Source organism: Sceloporus occidentalis, unplaced genomic scaffold (genome assembly GCF_023333645.1).
Source record: "Sceloporus occidentalis isolate IW3139 unplaced genomic scaffold, rSceOcc1.0.p SCAF_2, whole genome shotgun sequence".
In the NCBI taxonomy this organism is placed as follows: Eukaryota; Metazoa; Chordata; class Lepidosauria; order Squamata; family Phrynosomatidae; genus Sceloporus; species Sceloporus occidentalis.
The window spans coordinates 80215429-80231681 of record NW_028316982.1 but is presented as its reverse complement, the minus strand read 5'-3'; the positions used below and the strand labels follow the sequence as shown (position 1 = coordinate 80231681).

Sequence of the window (16253 nt, the reverse complement as noted above, 5' to 3'; positions counted from 1 at the left end):
GAGCATCTCAGGAAGAAAATTCTTCTCCCTTAAGTGTCTTCTCTCCCCCCCCCCCCCAACAGAAGACAGTGGAGCAGCAAACTGCAAGGTTTTCTCTGGTGGCCTGCAGAGCCATTGTAAGCTGTTTCCCAGAAACTGGCCAAGATTCTTTAGATATTTAGTATAGTACAAACATAAGGCACTGTAGTTATGCTACATCCCATATTTACATTGCTGATTCTGCAGTGGGCATCATGGCTTTAAGCTAACCTGTTACAGAACAATCCATTATCTCCCTCCCCACCAAGTCAGAAGGAGAGAGGGTCATATGTTCATGTTTGTGAAACAATTGGCTGCACTTTGGCAGCACAATTAACACACTTGGTGCTCTTAACATTTGAGAAACAACTGCTTATGCAATAATTTTTACACTGCTATAGAGTCTCAACAGGAGTATGGCCTTCTCTGCCTTACTTGTCTCAGTTCACTTCACATTTCAACTTCACCAAGCCTTTGTAAGATAGGTTTTTAAATTGTTGATTGTTATTGCTTCTTATTTGTTTTAATTATTAATTTAAAAGAAAAGGGGGAAAGATTTTAAATGATAAATGTGTTTCTTGCTCATATATTGGTATTAATACTGATATTTTCTTATCAGCAATCATACTAAGAATAAATGATGGATGTATTATTAAACACCTGTCTGCATATTTTGGAGTGTCATGGCTCAGTCTGAGTTCTTTTTCTGAGTTTAGAAGGTATTGAAAACATCCTTTGCAGCTTTCATCGGAAGGCCACACATCCCATTAACAAAGAAACTACTGTTCTGTAAATCCATGTTTGCATGTATTTATTAATTTAGCCAAAACAACAACGGATGAATATGTTCTTCAAAAAGGAACAGTAAACTTTAAATCTTTAATAATATTATCTGTTTCCAGGGTAGAGCCTTTGTTGCATAAGGGTACAAGCTGGCATATTTTTAGACTGTGGTTGTATCAGATCTTTGTAACATTACAAAGCTGAAAATGTTCTCAGAAAAGACTGTTTTCTAAAAGGACATATCAACTCACCTTTTCACAGTGGCAATGGGTTCAAATTCTCTTTCATCAAAACTGTCAGCCTGGCCTACAATGTCATTTTCTTGTATAGGTAAAATGAAGAATAGAATATACTCAATAGAACTTCAACTTAAGTTCTGAAAAACAAATAATTTTGTTTCTTTTATTCCACTTTTATTACACATGGTTGCATAGATTTAACTTGGAGGGCATGTACCTTATAAAACAAAATGTCTTTCAAAGAAGCAGTATTTTGCCTGTACTTGCAAAATCATTGTTGTAAGATCTCTTGAACTTCTTGCAAAAACATTAATCATTACCTTAGGAAAAGGATAATTATCTGTGAGGAAATCATGTACTGATTCTAGATACCTCTGGCTTAGCAGCTTCAGGGCTGCTTCATAGTCCAGAGGGAAACTTCCTGGCATCCATAGTGCTTTCCTATATGCCATTTTACTGAATACTTTCACAACCTTTTTCACAAGAGGATTAAATGACTTTTTAAAAGGGGAGACTTGCATGCAGGAGGAAAAGATATGATTTGCATGCAGAAGGAAAATTTAAATTACTTATTTTGGAGGCAGAGATCCTTTTTTAAAAATCTCAAATGGTAGAACTGTGCACGACCCCCTCCCCCAAGGTCTTGACATGATTTCACCATCTGGAGTAGACAGTACTGGGATGGAGGAACCAATGTGGACTCAGTATTGGGTGACTTTGTATAATCATGTACTGTATCTCATTGTGTTTATATTCGACATCATAGAATTGGAAGCTAGCAAGCCTCTAGTTGTCACACTTGAAGCAAATGTAGGTTTGGCACTGATCAGATTTAACAAAGGCCAACAGATATTACTGAAAGAAGAGGAAATAATAGGGGATATTTCTTGGTTCTTCTCATGTTTGAAAATAAAGAAAACCAAAAGAACTGAAGCCTTTACTCTGTATTTCATCACATACGATCTGTGTTTTTCATCACATATGATCTGAATATGCAAGTCTTGAATCACTTGTGATTTTTAATCTAATCAGTTATAGTATTGTTGCTTTCTAGTAAGTTTCCTGCTCAGGGTAGTTCATTAATTATTAACTATGTAAGCAAAATTCCCCAGAGTACTTAGCAGTTTTTACCAGTGTAAGGAAACAGTTCTCCACCCCTTTTCTGAACCTAATTGCTTCTCAAAGTCCCAGTGCCAGCCGAGTACTGGGCAGACCAAGTACTAATGAGAACTACTCACTTTGCTAAAGTGGCTGACTTAGTGAATTAGCTAATTTTAATTACTGTTGTTATTTATTTTATTAAAGAAACAGATTGCAGTAAAGGTCCAGGTAACCTTTTTTGGAGGATCTATTCATATAACAACTTCTCCAGCTTTTATCCTGGCTCTCACTGACCAAAAGGCAAATCAGAAGAATGGGTTTCTGTGCTATGGGGCAGTTTTTTACATCTAATTGAAGACGAGAACGTTCCATTTCTGTATTATTATCCATGTTTTTATCCCTTCTTTCTCTTCTTTCTCTGCCCTCCACAGTTCTATTTGCCCCCAGTAACTTTTCGGGTAGCTTGCAATTGGTCTGTGGGTTTCTTGGTGTTCCTCTGGTGTGCTATTAAATGATGGGTTGTGTATAGTGGACTCTACTTTTATGGACTGTATTTCCACATTGCTAGTTGACCATCTGATGGCAAGCCAGAAACCTGTGTGGCATAACTCAGTCAGTTCCACTGGCTGGCTAGATTAATGTTGTGGCTGTTCTCTCTCTTGGAGGTGAATGACTTGGGACCTTTAACTTGCTGATAAAATGTCATGGGAGAGGGCATTGGAAGGTCACTGGACTAGGAACTATAGTTTGTGCATATTTCTGCTTTTGTGAGTTCACCCATCAAAAACTTAACCTTGTAAGATCTGGTGTCAAGGTTCAGGGCTCTTTGGGGTCACTAGCTTAGCAGCTTTAGCCTGCAGGAATGAGGTCAAGAAATAGGCCTCAGAGAGGTCACTTTCTCATCACCTCAGGCTTGCTACAGGAGATATTGGTCACTTGAAGCATTTAAGAGCAGATACGTCCAGATGGGGAAACTTTGAAAATATGTGAAGATGTAATATTGCCCTTATGGATCACTGAGACTGTACTCTATATATAAAATAAAAATCCTTGGAGAAGAATAATAAAGCCAGTCTAGTATAAAACTGACCAAGTACCAATCTTGTTGGGTTCTTGAGTTTATGTTGATCGGCCTTTAAGGATACTGGCCTTTACACATCCGTTTCTGGTTTGCTATTTAATTCACTTGTAATCCCCACTACATCTTTATTTGTAGTTAATAAAGCTTTAATTGCAGGTTTTGGAACAAATAAGCCCAGTTACTTCATTTGCTCTTTTGTGCTTATTCTCCTTTATCAGTTTGACTAATTTCATTTTATTTTGAATAGTGCAAGGATCATTCTCCTTTCCTAACTTTTTAAACAATATTACAAAAGTAGTTCTTAAGTAATATGGCATAAGTCTGAGATAGAAAGTTATTCTGTGTGTGAAAAAGTAATTTGTAGATTGATAGGTGTGATAGTCAAAAAGTGTATTACATGCAATTTCTTACAAGGATGTGATGTCTATGTAGGAATTTTATTAACCAACAGTAAACATCACAGAAGAGATCAGAAGATGACCTTTGTTATATAAAAACCTAATCCAGAATAATAGGTAGGATAGAAGTTGCCTTCCTAGACCTGGCTGGGAGAGTTAGGTAGCTGCCTTAGGCAACAAATTTTGGAAGTCAGTGTTATTTTTTGGTACTGTTTGTTTACTGTGAATATATACTTATGCAATTTTCTGATTCATTTGCAAAAATAACTTGCTTGGTGTTGGGAGCTGTGCACCAGGATGTGAGTGGGTAGGACACATGAACTGGTCCTTTGCCTGAGGAACCACATATCTTGGACTATCCCAATCCATTACTGAACTATGTGTTTGTTGGACTTCTACTCATCATATTCTTTTGGTTTCATCCACACTTAGTTATGCTTAATGTACATCCACTGAAATAAACAGAAGTTAAGTTAGTCATAAGAAGCATTTGCATTTGCCATTGTATGGATAAGTCTGGAGCAGCCATTTGCTTTTTATGGGTATATTGTATTTTAATATACAGTCAACCCTCCATTTTTGCGGGGTATCTGTTCTGCCCCCCCCCCCCCATGGAGACTTGCATGTATTCAAGCCCCATAGGCTTGAATGGAGCGAACCCCCACGAGTGTGCAGGTGTGTGTGTCGTGGGGGCGCGCCCCATTGGGATTAACAGAGGTCACCCCTCCGTGTATAAGCGAGAAAGGAGGGGCGGTTGTATTTCTTTTTGGTAAGTGTTCCAGAGAATTGTGAGCAGTGGTTCAGTAAAATACTAATGTTTATCACAAATTCAGAAATGCAGATGATTACTGCTCTTTATGTCTTGTTTTGGGCATATAGTATCACTCCTTTCTAGGTAACTCATATTCATGAACTGTATTTCAGAAGGATCTGCTGCTTTTAGCTTACTTTTAATTGGTTCTGGTGGTGCAGTGGTTAAAGGATGGTACTGCAGCCAAAATGTGAGTTACATCCTGCAGGGCTCCAGATTGACTCAGCCTTCCATCCTTTCGTAGGTTGGTAAAATGAGTTCCTAGCTTGTTGGGGACAATTGGGTAACACATTGTAAACCACTTAGAGAGTGCTTAGTGCTATAAAGTGGTATAGAAATGTAAGTGCTAAGTGCTATTCATAGTTTTTTCTCATTTTGATTTGTAGTCAGCAGTTGATTACAGGAAGAGAAGTGCTCTCCACTCCTTTTCACATTAAATACATGATGAAATAGTACTATACAGCTAAACATTGCTTCTTGGAAGTGTTCAGTCTTTCTGTCTGAAAGAAAAACTCCCCAGCTAAGTTTCATGCTTTTTGTTGTCTCTTTGAAATGAGATTGTGCAGCCTCTCCAGTTTGCAATTTAAGAGCAGATAGCCCATGTGTATTCCTAGATCCCAGATGTTGAGCAGTGGTGAATTTGATTCATTTAACCAATTCTGGTGCTCTATATTAGTCTTGGAATATTGTATATAGGTCTGTTCACTGCAGCTCAGAAAGGTTATTGTAAAATAGGCAAAGGTGCAGGAAAGTGACAGCAAAATGATGAACTAGTTGGAGCAACTCTCCTGTGAGGAAAAGTAAAAAAGATTGAGACCTTTTAATTTAGGTGAGGCATGATTTGTTGTTTGTGTTCCTTCAAGTCGTTTCTGACCTAGGATGACCCTAATGGGATCCTATCTTTTTCTATATATTTTCTGTACACTATAGATTTTATATACAGTGCACCCACGCCATATGCGGGCGCGCTTTACGCGGCTTGAGCATACGCGCTCAAGCTGTGGGGCGCACGCGCCCGTTGCGCCCCGCGTGCCGCCACGCTGCCGCGCATGAGCCCCATTGTTTCCAATGGGGATTGAGCATAGGCGGAATTTGCCTTACGCGGAGGGATCCAGAACGGATCCCCGCGTAAGGCGAGGGCCCACTGTACTTCTGAAGCACGATAGAAGTATATAAAAATATCTATAGTGTGCAGAAAATATATTCTCTTATATATTGTTCTCTGATAGTACTACAGATTAGTATCATCTTATGAAATGGAAAGTAGGCAGATGTCAAGAGAGATAACAGAAACTACATCTTCACACAGTGCATTGTAAAAGTATGTGATCTGCTTCCAATTATACAGTGATGTCTGCCAACTTGGATAGACATTTAAAAGTGATTTAAGCAAATTCATGGTGGATAACACTACCTGTGGCTACTAGTTGTGAGATGTATTGGAAGTATGGTGACTTTTAGTACCAGCAATTTGGAAAACAGAAGCAGAGTGCTGCTGCTACAGTCATTTCAATCTTTTGATCTTTCATTAGGCATCTAGTTAGCCAATGTGGGATATAGAATGCTGAACAAACATAGGCGTCTGATCTGATCTAGCATGGTTCTTCTCATATTATAATGATGGGTTGCTGGATGTGCCTTTCTCTGGCTTCTCAGGAAATGGCTTTTGGAATATGCTCTACATCAGTGCTGCATAAGCTGTTTTACATGGGAGATCAGCAGGGTTTTCCCCCAGCGTGCCAGGAACTAGCACATATTGTGCCCATTAGGTACAATTTTTTTCTCCCTCCCTCTCCAAGACTCTCCATGGACCGACAGCCAACTAGCAGCTATCTACTTTGAGTAGCACTACTCTATATTTCTTGATCTTGCAGACTTAACCTTTTTTTTAGTCATCACAAGACTTAGATGCCTAAGTCCATATCAAAACCAAAATCCATAATTTTCTCCCCCAAAACTATCCTTAACTTCTACATGAGGTTGACTTATAGTCGAGTATATATGGTCTCTCTCTCTCAGGTGCTTTGAAATCACTATTAGAAATACACTACCTTGTACTGAATGTGTAGTACTAATGTCTCTGACACCGATTGGCTGAGGTGGAGTGACACCTCAAAATGATCAGTTCCAGTAACTGAACCATTTTCAGTTGGTTTTTCTTGTAGAATAAAGCTATAGATTTGGTTGGAATTAAAATCTTACACAGAAGATGGTTGGCAAATGAAAAAAAAAAATAACCCAAGAGTTTAAGGATCCTAAATAATAGATAATACCAGTAATAAAGAGGATGGAGGACTTTTAAAAAATGAACCAAGAACTTCAAAGAAATACATGTGGAGCATAGTGGTTGAGGAAAAGAGGAAAGGAGGCAATGAACTGAAACAAGAATGATCTCTGAAGAAACTGCATACTGCTTAAGAAGGGGTAAGCCTGTATGCTTTGCAGGGAGAGAAGGAGGAGCCTTTCAGTTGAAAAGATAGCTAAAATTAGTGAGACAAAGGATGCAGTGACCTGATAAATAGGAACCCAAAGAAACAATGGATAGTAGATACACACTGAAGAAAGGCAGAGCTCAGGCCTGAGTAAGACTGGGGCAAAATTACATACAGGGCCAAAAGACAGTCGGTTTTCTATGTACTGCAAATGAGAAGAAGGGATCAGGCAGTGGTAAGGAATTAAAGGGTTACAAGTCTGCTTAGACATAGGTCCAAAACAAACTGCAGAAATAATCCAGTTTGAGTCTGCTTTAACTGTCCTGGCTCAGTGCTAGGGAATCCTGGGAACTGTAGTATTGTGGCACCAGAGCTCTCTGATAGAGAAGGCTAAATGTCACAAAACTAGGTTCCCTAGCGTTGAGCCAGGGCAATTAAAGCAATCTCAAACTGGATTATTTCTGCAGTTACTTGAGCTTGATTTCTGCAGTGTGTTTTGGACCATAGAATCTACACTTTGATTGGGCAGTTTTGCCAGATGTTGTCTTTAAGGTCACTGCAACCCTGGGACCTGGCAAAATTAAGGTATCAAAACAGACCCAAGAATGATGGTGGTAAAGCTGAATTTCACCTGTTGAACTGAACCAAGCCAAGCTGCTGCTGTAGGGCTTTAGTAAATAAATATAAAGGCACCCCAGGGTACATAGGTTACCAAGGCAGGAACTGATCTCCAGGTGCTCCTGGCAGTTTTAAACACTAACAACACCAACATCTTAGTGCAGCTGTATGCAAATTTTGAAAGGACACAGGGACATCATGGCATTCTTATACAGATAACAAAAATTTATAAGAGCCTACAAAAGTGTGAGTCACAGGATCTTAGTACAGCAGAATAAAGACTGTCTTTTGTGTTGGAACCTTTTTGCATTCTTAATCTTGCAGGCTACTACAAAGACTGACCTGTTAAGATATCTCAACTGTTGTGAATATTTTCTACTTGGTTGTTGTAGTCTGTTTCTTTTAGGCCTGTATAGGTTTCCAGATTACTCAGATCTCTTTGTCTCATTGAATAGAGATTTCTGACAAGCCTCCATACCTCAAATAATATATAATTCAATAACCCAGTGTCTAGTGACATATATAATTCAGTAACTCAATGCCTAGTCTAATCCAGATTTTACATTGTGAAATACCACAATTCTGTTGTCTCTACACATACTGTTCCTCTGGCTAGAAACCATTGTACTTAAATAGATTTCAAATGTATTGTGTAAAGAGTCTGCTTATTGTAGTGTAATTTCAGAAGTTAAGCTAATATATTAGAAGCAGGCTAAGAGTGCCAGACTGTGTAATTGTAAGAGTTTGACTGATATCTTTTCATCTAATTTTAATCTAGTTGATTTATTTATAGTTTCCATTATTATATATATGTTTTTTTAATGGTCCTTGAGCACTTGACTCACCTGAAAATGGCCCCCAGCCCCATGACAGTTGTCCATATCTGTTGTAAGCCTAAGCAAATATATTTTTCCTAGGGAACTCATCAGATCATTCCTGAAGATGCAGATGTATTTCAGGGACCACTCTGCAAATACAGCAGGGAAAAACACACTAGAAACAGAAAAATAAAATTTTCTGATTTGGCAAATAAAGGACCTAAGCAGTTAAAACTATTTCAGAACCCTGAGAGCCAGTGTGGTGTAGTGGTTTGAGTGTAGTAGATGAGTGTTGAGACTGGGTTCAAATCCCTGCTAAACCTAGAAACCTACGTTGTATCTGCACTTCAGAAGTAATGTAGTTTGACATTGCTTTAACTGTCATGGCACAATGCTATATGGATTTCTGGGATTTATAGTTTTGTGAAATATTTCTTTCTGTCAGAGAGCTGTGGTGCAACAGCAAACTCAAGATTCCATATTATTGAGCCATGACAGTTGAAGCTGTGTCAGACTGTATTATTTCTGCAGTGCAGATGTAGTCCTAGTGGGTGACCTTGGGCAGGTCATACCCTTTTGGTCTGAGCGGAAGACAGTGGCAAAACTTCTCCACATTTCTGCAATCTGTTTTTTTCAGGTGATTGCAGCTGATTCTTGCAGAGCTCACATTCCTCACTTAATTGCAAACATTTTGCTAAGCTACCCCATATTGAAATTGTATGGATTTTTACTGTGTCTGTTTCATTTTGTGCCCTATATGCCTAGAGTGTATTGGATTGTCCAGCTGACAATAATTCCTTATTACAATTCATATAGTCATCATGCTAATTCCCTAATAGTGTATGTATCTGCCTATGGTGTGTTCAAGATATTCCCCCACATCTGAAAAATCTAAGAACTTATGTGAACTCATATATGCATCTAGAAAGATCATTAGTACAAGAAATCATCCATGCTTTAAATCACTAGATTTTCAGCTAGATGTTTTTGGACTAGAATCCCAAGCCAATGTGGCCAACAATATCTGAAGCTCTTCTCACTCCCCCATATGAGAACTAAGAAGCACTTAGTCATCTTAGAGCAGATGAGGGCATGTGGTATTTGGGCTACATCAGCTCCCAAGAATAGTGTTGCACCCCAACCTCCTCCTCCAAGCTGCTAGACAGAACACCCCTTTTAAAGCAAATGTTTTCTCTTTGATTGAAAGGATTGCCAAATTTCAGTAACAGTGGTGGGTTCTGGAGGAGAAAAATCAGCTTCTGGACCTCAGGTCTAGGGAGTAGGAGTAAGGAGTAAAAGAGTAAGAGGCTTTTACAGGAGTAGGAGTAGGAATAAGGAGTAACAAAATATATTTGTTACTCCTTATTTCTGTTATTATATTGTACATGCAAACACACAAAACAATTTTATTATATTGCACTGGGGAAGGGAGTGGGAGACAAAGAGAGACACTTACACACACACCTTGCAAAGCAACCAGTGCTTTCCCCCAGGGCTGGGGTGTAGGAGTAAAGGAGTAAGAGGTTTTTATAGGAGTAGGAGTAACATTAAGAAAAAATACGTTACTCCAGAACAGGACAAAGATTAACCTCAAAATTACCACTACGCCCCAGCCCTGCTGGACCTGCTAAAATTCCTTAGTCCTGCATCAGGGAGAGCAACCATGGTGGAAATATTGTACTCTGCATAGCAGAGAGGGAATTGTTATACTGAGAAATGAGTCTGCCTAGCTTGCTTCACCCAGGATATGAGGTTATTAAATCAGATGTACTAACTTGTGGGTACTTTTAGCTAAGCATGTTTTTAGGATTTGGGTGTTAGTCTTTTCTTGGTTTCTTGCCTCATCTTCTTGGTTTGTCGTTTTCGTAATTCTCAGAAGGTCACTGGGTTGTTCAAAGATTAATGGGGAAGCTATGAGCAAGCTGTACTTGAGGTCAACTGGTATGAGACACAGAAATAGCCAACTTCAACACACTTCCTTTTTTTACCCCCAACAGTAAATCTTGAGCAAATGTATCGATTTTCTTCCTTCCATGGTTTTGCACTCTGGATGAACTTAGTTCTGACAAAACAATAGTTGATAATTTTTCTTTACTAGCCAGCTGGCCTTTAAGTGAATGTTTTCAGTGGCACCCACTTGTAATCTCACATCCAAGTAAACAAGAAATATGATTTACAAGCTGACTAAGGAATCAATACGGGTTCTTAGGGAGTTCTGATGCTTATCAGCAATTTAAGAGCAGATAGCCCGTTCTAAACCATTGACCCCAAATAGAACTGCTTGATTTTAATTGCACATTGAGATATAAACTTTTAGTGTCTTATAGCTCATGTTTTCCACCCTCTTGTTTTTGCATTAATGTCCCCCCCACTAGTAACAAAAACATAACAATTAAAATTAAAATAGGATTATAGACATTATTTCAGAAAATCATTTCTCTCATTAGAGCTTAACTACAATGTATAATATTTTTGTATAACATGCATTTAGCTTCAGGGTCTGTCAGATATATATATATATATATATATATATATATGTATGTATGTATGTGTGTGTGTGTGTGTGTGTGTGTGTGTCTTGGCTGCCTGACTTTCCTTTGATTCCCCCTTGTTGCTCATCTAAATATCTCTGAGTTTGAACTTTTTTTCTGAAATGTTTTGCAGGCTGTCCATGGGTTTGAATAAAGTTGAGTTATATGCAAACAACAATATGAATTATAAAAGAGTTGTGCAGCTATTTATTGAAATTTGATTCCAGACAAACCACCAACAGTTTCAGGTCTAGATTATCTATTTTTAAGAGTATGTTATAGCGCAGGGCCTTAACTAAACCAACAGACCAGAAATCTCATTGTTACTGAGATGTTCGTTCATGGCCTATTCCATAAAGCTAGCTTCTTTTAAAAATTCTATACAACTCAGGAGAAGCCAGGTGTGCCTTTGTCACACAAAGTGGAGGAAATGGACATGTTTACAGATGCGCACAATTAGTAAACGAATAGGTTTCACAGCATAATGAGCAGATTAGCTATTCTTTGTCATATCAGGCTCCAACATTTTCATTCATTGAGTATTTCAGACCATCCTCTGTGGCAAGGATGCCACTAAGTAGGCCATAATATCTACTATATATACTCATTTATAAGTCTAAAACTTTATGCCCCAAAATTGACCCCCAAATCCCAGGTCAACCTATTCACAGGTCACTATGGAAATGTGATAGCAGCTCTTTTAGATTTCCCCATGTGGTGCAGAGAGGAGTTCATCAAGAAAGAGCCAAGCAGAAAGAGTCCTGGGTGACTGATTGATATTGCTATTTGTTTAAGAGTCCCCCTCCCACCCGCGAGTCTGGCTGAAATGAAAGCTAAAACGGTGAAGAAATACGCACACATACACACTGAAGGACCCATCCATGGGTCATGGCAAAATCCATAAGTCTGGTCCCAAAACCTGACCTCGACTTATACATGAGGTTGACTTATAGTTGAGTATATATGGTACATAGTTTGCACTGCAGTACAAAAATACAATCCTGCTTCCCCTTCCTTTCCCTTTGGTTTGGTGAGCTGAAGAGCAAGTGTCAACTCAGGCTTGAAGAGGCAGACAGGATGGTAAGCATCTATAGTACATATGTTGTGGCTTAACTAGGGCACTCTCTAGCTGCTGTGTCAGGTGAGAGAAAATATTCCTACTATTAGAAATAATTGTGACATATGAGTTATAGGTTGGTCACCCAGAGCAGACATGGGTAAACTCCAGCGCCCATTTTATGCCCCCAGGATCCGGCAGCAAAACCCCCTCCATATAACATAGGAATTAAGAACTGGAAAATGACTCTCCACATTAAACAAAGTCACTTCTTTATTATTTTCAATCCCTTAACTTTTCTACTAAATGGGGGTGGGGGAGGGGGTCATTACATGTTTTAGAAGAAAATTACACCACCAGTGTTTAGTTATCCTGTGTTTTTTTTTTAAAAAAATCTCTTTTTTTAGTCAAACCCTCTTTTCTTCGCTTCTGATGGACTCCAGGAGTTGCATGCAGCGTAGCGCCATGTGATTGTCATCCTTGGTGTAGTGATTTGTATCCCCACCAATTAACCATTCTTACCAGAATACCTACTACTTAACTAGTCGCTCTCTTGAGAATTTGTAGTAAAATGACAAATAGATGATACAGAGGTCCCACAAATAGCTGGCAACAAGTTCTGCCTTGTTTCCTTGCTAGCTGGTAGACTGTCAACAATCTGTTGTGGTCACCACCTGGGGTCCTTTCACAATACAGTCAGCCCTCAATATCCATGGGGGATCTGTTCCAGACCCCTGATCCGCAGATACCAAAATCCAAGGATGCTCAAGTTCTGTTGTTCCCAGTGGTGGCACATGCACGCAGCCACGCAGCCATTTGGGACAATGTGGGCTTGCCATCTGTGGATGCTTGAATTCACAGATGGCAAGTGCACAGATACTGAAGGCCGACTGTTCACAAGTACAGGACTATGATGCCACTTTAACTGCCATGGCAATGTCTTGTGGAGTCTTGGATTTGTAGTTTGAGGAAGGGCTCAGCCATGAAACCCACTGGCAAGTCACACTCTCTTGGCATCAGAGGATGACACTAGCAACCACCCTCTGAAGAAACTTGCCAAGAAAATCCCATGATGGGTTCTCCTCAGGATTGCCATAAGTTAAAAATTACTTAAAGGCATACAATGACAGCAAGAACATTAAGAATTCTCAACCAGAGAACTCCAGCGTTTCTCCAGACTACAAACCTTAGGATTCCATAGGATATTGCCTTGACAGTTAAAAGGGAATCATAGCATAGTGTGAAATGCCCTCTGTTCTCTATCCTGGACCTACACCATTTATGCAGGAAGAATAGCCTTGTCTCTTCTTCCCACCAGCGTATTTGACCACCTAATCACTGCATTGCACTCTTGGGGACTTGTGGAGGGAAGGGGAGGCAAGGTTCCCACAGTTGGTATGAGACCAAGGACAAACCTCCTGCAAAACCTGAATTTCATACCATGAGTTGCACTTACCTTCCCCCCCCTCCCTTTTCTTTCAGAGTGAAGAGTTTGGAGCCAGATGGGAGTTGGTGCTGCTTTCTTCTTGGAAAATGCACTGAATCAGAGACTGTGCCTAATATGGCTGATTGTGACCTTTACCTCTACTGGAATGGACCCCAATGTATGACTTTGTTACCATGGTGATGATCCTAACTACAACTCTGGAAAACAAAGGTGCTGATTCTCTGTCGTGCAGGACTGAGCTGGTAAGAGTTCATTTCACACCAGCAGCTTAGCTTTTGCTACAAGACATTCGTACCTTACCATCTGCAGGGACACTCTTTCATTTAGGGTAAAAGAAGTGGAACATCACTGATTGTCCTCCCCCTGGGTCTTTGTGCTTATAGCTCAGATAATGGGTGAGCAAGAAGAATATACCTGTGCTGTATTGCCCATGCCTGGCAGCATTAAGCTTTAAAAAGTGTTGCTTTGCCTGAGAGCATGCATATGTGTGGGCCAGATGGGGCATGTATTGATGTGCCAACATTATGTTAACACCTCTTGAGACGTCGTTTTAAATGAAACAGTTGATGTGTGAGCAATCCTTTTCCAGTAGCATTTAGACTTTGGCCACATTCAGATGTAGTGTGGTTTGATTTTACAAGTAAATACTGTGGGGAGCCTTGGATCGTATGCCTCCATCTTCCATCATCCCTTTCCTTCATGTTTAAGGAGTAGAAATGTGAGACTTCTGTTAGTGATTTGTAAAAATAAAACAAACCCTCCACACTTCTTGTTTTATCTGGGAAATGGTAGACACAGTGGTTAGAACTAACTTAAAAAGAAACATGGTATCAAACCAGGATCAAGCTGTGCTTTTGAAGTTAATTAATTGCAGTTTGGAAAAAAAAAACCTGATAGTTTCCCATATTTGGGTGAAAATGGGAAACTACAGTTTGTTACAAATGGGTAATGGCAATTTATTAGTTATTTTCTGATGTGCAAAGGAGGAAGGAGGGGAAATGTATAATTTGGAGGCTTGCTGTAGCATTTTCTCAAAACAACAGACCACAATCTATGCATACCTGTCTCTGTGCCATACAATACTGTATATACTCATATATAAGTTGAGAAATTTTAGTCAGACAATGGGCCTCAAAAATTATTCACGGCACAATGTAAAAACTGCTCCCTAACTTTTATCAAAAATGGAATCATCACCTCCTCAGAATAGAGCGGTGAAAGGCAAGAACTTAATCCATCCTGGAAGGTCCTAAAAGAAGCACCAACCCCTCTACTCTCTCTGCTGTGGTGCCAGTTCTGGCACCACAGAACTTTTTGGAAAGCCTGGGTAGGAAGATGGTAGGGATGGCAGAGGGAGAGTTTCCCTCCCTCCCTCTCTCTGTGTGTGTGTGTGTGTGTGTTATCCCTCAGCTTTCCTTCATCGCCAGAGCTAACAAGCAGCTCCTGAGACAAGGGAGAAAGAGAGAGAGTTTGCTTCCCTGTTTGAGTTCTGACATGTTCTCCTGTCTCTCTCTGTGTGCCTTATTCCTCGTTTTGCAAGCCATGAGCCTTGCAAATCCTGGGGGTGAAGGGAGGGGGAGCATGTGTGTGAGCATGTTGAGGTTTGTTTCCCCATTTTCTATGCCAAGACTGTGACCCTTGGGAATGGGAGAAGTAGGGGGAGTGATGTTTTGTTTCCCCCTTTAGATCCTTTGTAACATGCTCCAGTGTTTGACCCTTGACGTATCCACGGGTGATACCAAAATCCATGATTTTGGCCCCCAAAACTGCCCTCGACTTATACATGAGGTTGACTTATACACAAGTATATATATGGTAGAATGGGTGACTCATTCTGACAGATAAATTGAAATATAAATACCTTACAAGCAGAAAGATTAGGATTGAACAAAATGTATCTCATGGCTCCACTGCTAGGCAGGCCAATCTCCTTGCTTTATCCTTCGGTTTTGGGAGGAGAGGGAGAGAAGGCTAGAGAAACGTCTGGGAACCATTTGAAGAGTTGGGATCAAGAAACACTTGAAGAGGGATGGTAAGGAAAAGAAAAGTTAGTCCTGGTCTAGAATAGAATGAAATGTTTTCTTTATAATATTTCAGAATATCAGACCATTTATGCAGAAAGACTAGTAGGTTACCCCAATATTTTTTGACCTGGATGGAAATTAGAGTGTTTTAGGAGGTGGGGTAGGGATGTAAAGTGACTTTCTTCGCCTCTGTTTTTTTCATTCTAGTTCCTGTTGTACATTATTGTTTGGAGTGAATGCAACAAGTGCCTTAGTAATCCTTTAGTGTATTTATTTTGCTTTGCCACAAATTTATTTCTCCTCTGTCCCCCGCTCTCCAGTTCTGTTTTTCATCCACCACCTCCTTCAGTGAATCAAACATTTTGATGTGTTTGTTAAGGTTGGAGTTTGGTTAATCAAAATATATAGAAAGCCATCCATGGTACAGTAAAATATTCTACATATGATCAGTTTCCAATTTCCAGACAGTTTCCTTATGTGTTGGATATGCTCAGAGGCACTCAAAACATTTCTGATTAAGAATTTTGCATTGATTGTTTCACTGACTAATCTTGGTAGCAATGATTGTTGCAGTGGGTCAGTCGCCTAGCTGAAATTAATGTATCATTCCTTACTAACTTTTTAACATCATTAATTTTGTTAACCTTTAACAAGGCATCAGATGGGAAAGTAAGGCTGTTGGTGAGGGAGGAGAGAGTAGAAAGAAGACGAAAGATGCAGTTTAACGACAAAACTTAATTAAACAGATTGTAAAATAAAAACCCATGCCTTGAGACACCTTTTCTCAAACTGACAGTTTCCATATGTGTTGGATTTCCACCTACCCTGACAACAATCATATTATAAACTTCTTGGGCCATCTAGGGATGAAATTCCAGTTTGTGGATGAAATGCC

The 16253-nt window shown here is 39.6% G+C and overlaps 1 protein-coding gene across 2 annotated transcripts in view; it reads left to right on the top strand.

Moving 5' to 3' along the window:
* The window catches only part of FAM53B (family with sequence similarity 53 member B), a 160919-nt gene that overhangs the window by 38239 nt on the left and 106427 nt on the right, over positions 1-16253 (top strand). For both annotated transcript variants that reach the window (XM_089510108.1, XM_089510109.1), the window contains one exon: positions 13370-13576. In XM_089510108.1, the coding sequence (XP_089366234.1) occupies positions 13490-13576 (87 nt within the window). In that variant the 5' untranslated portion in view covers positions 13370-13489. The remainder of the gene's footprint in view (positions 1-13369; positions 13577-16253) is intronic.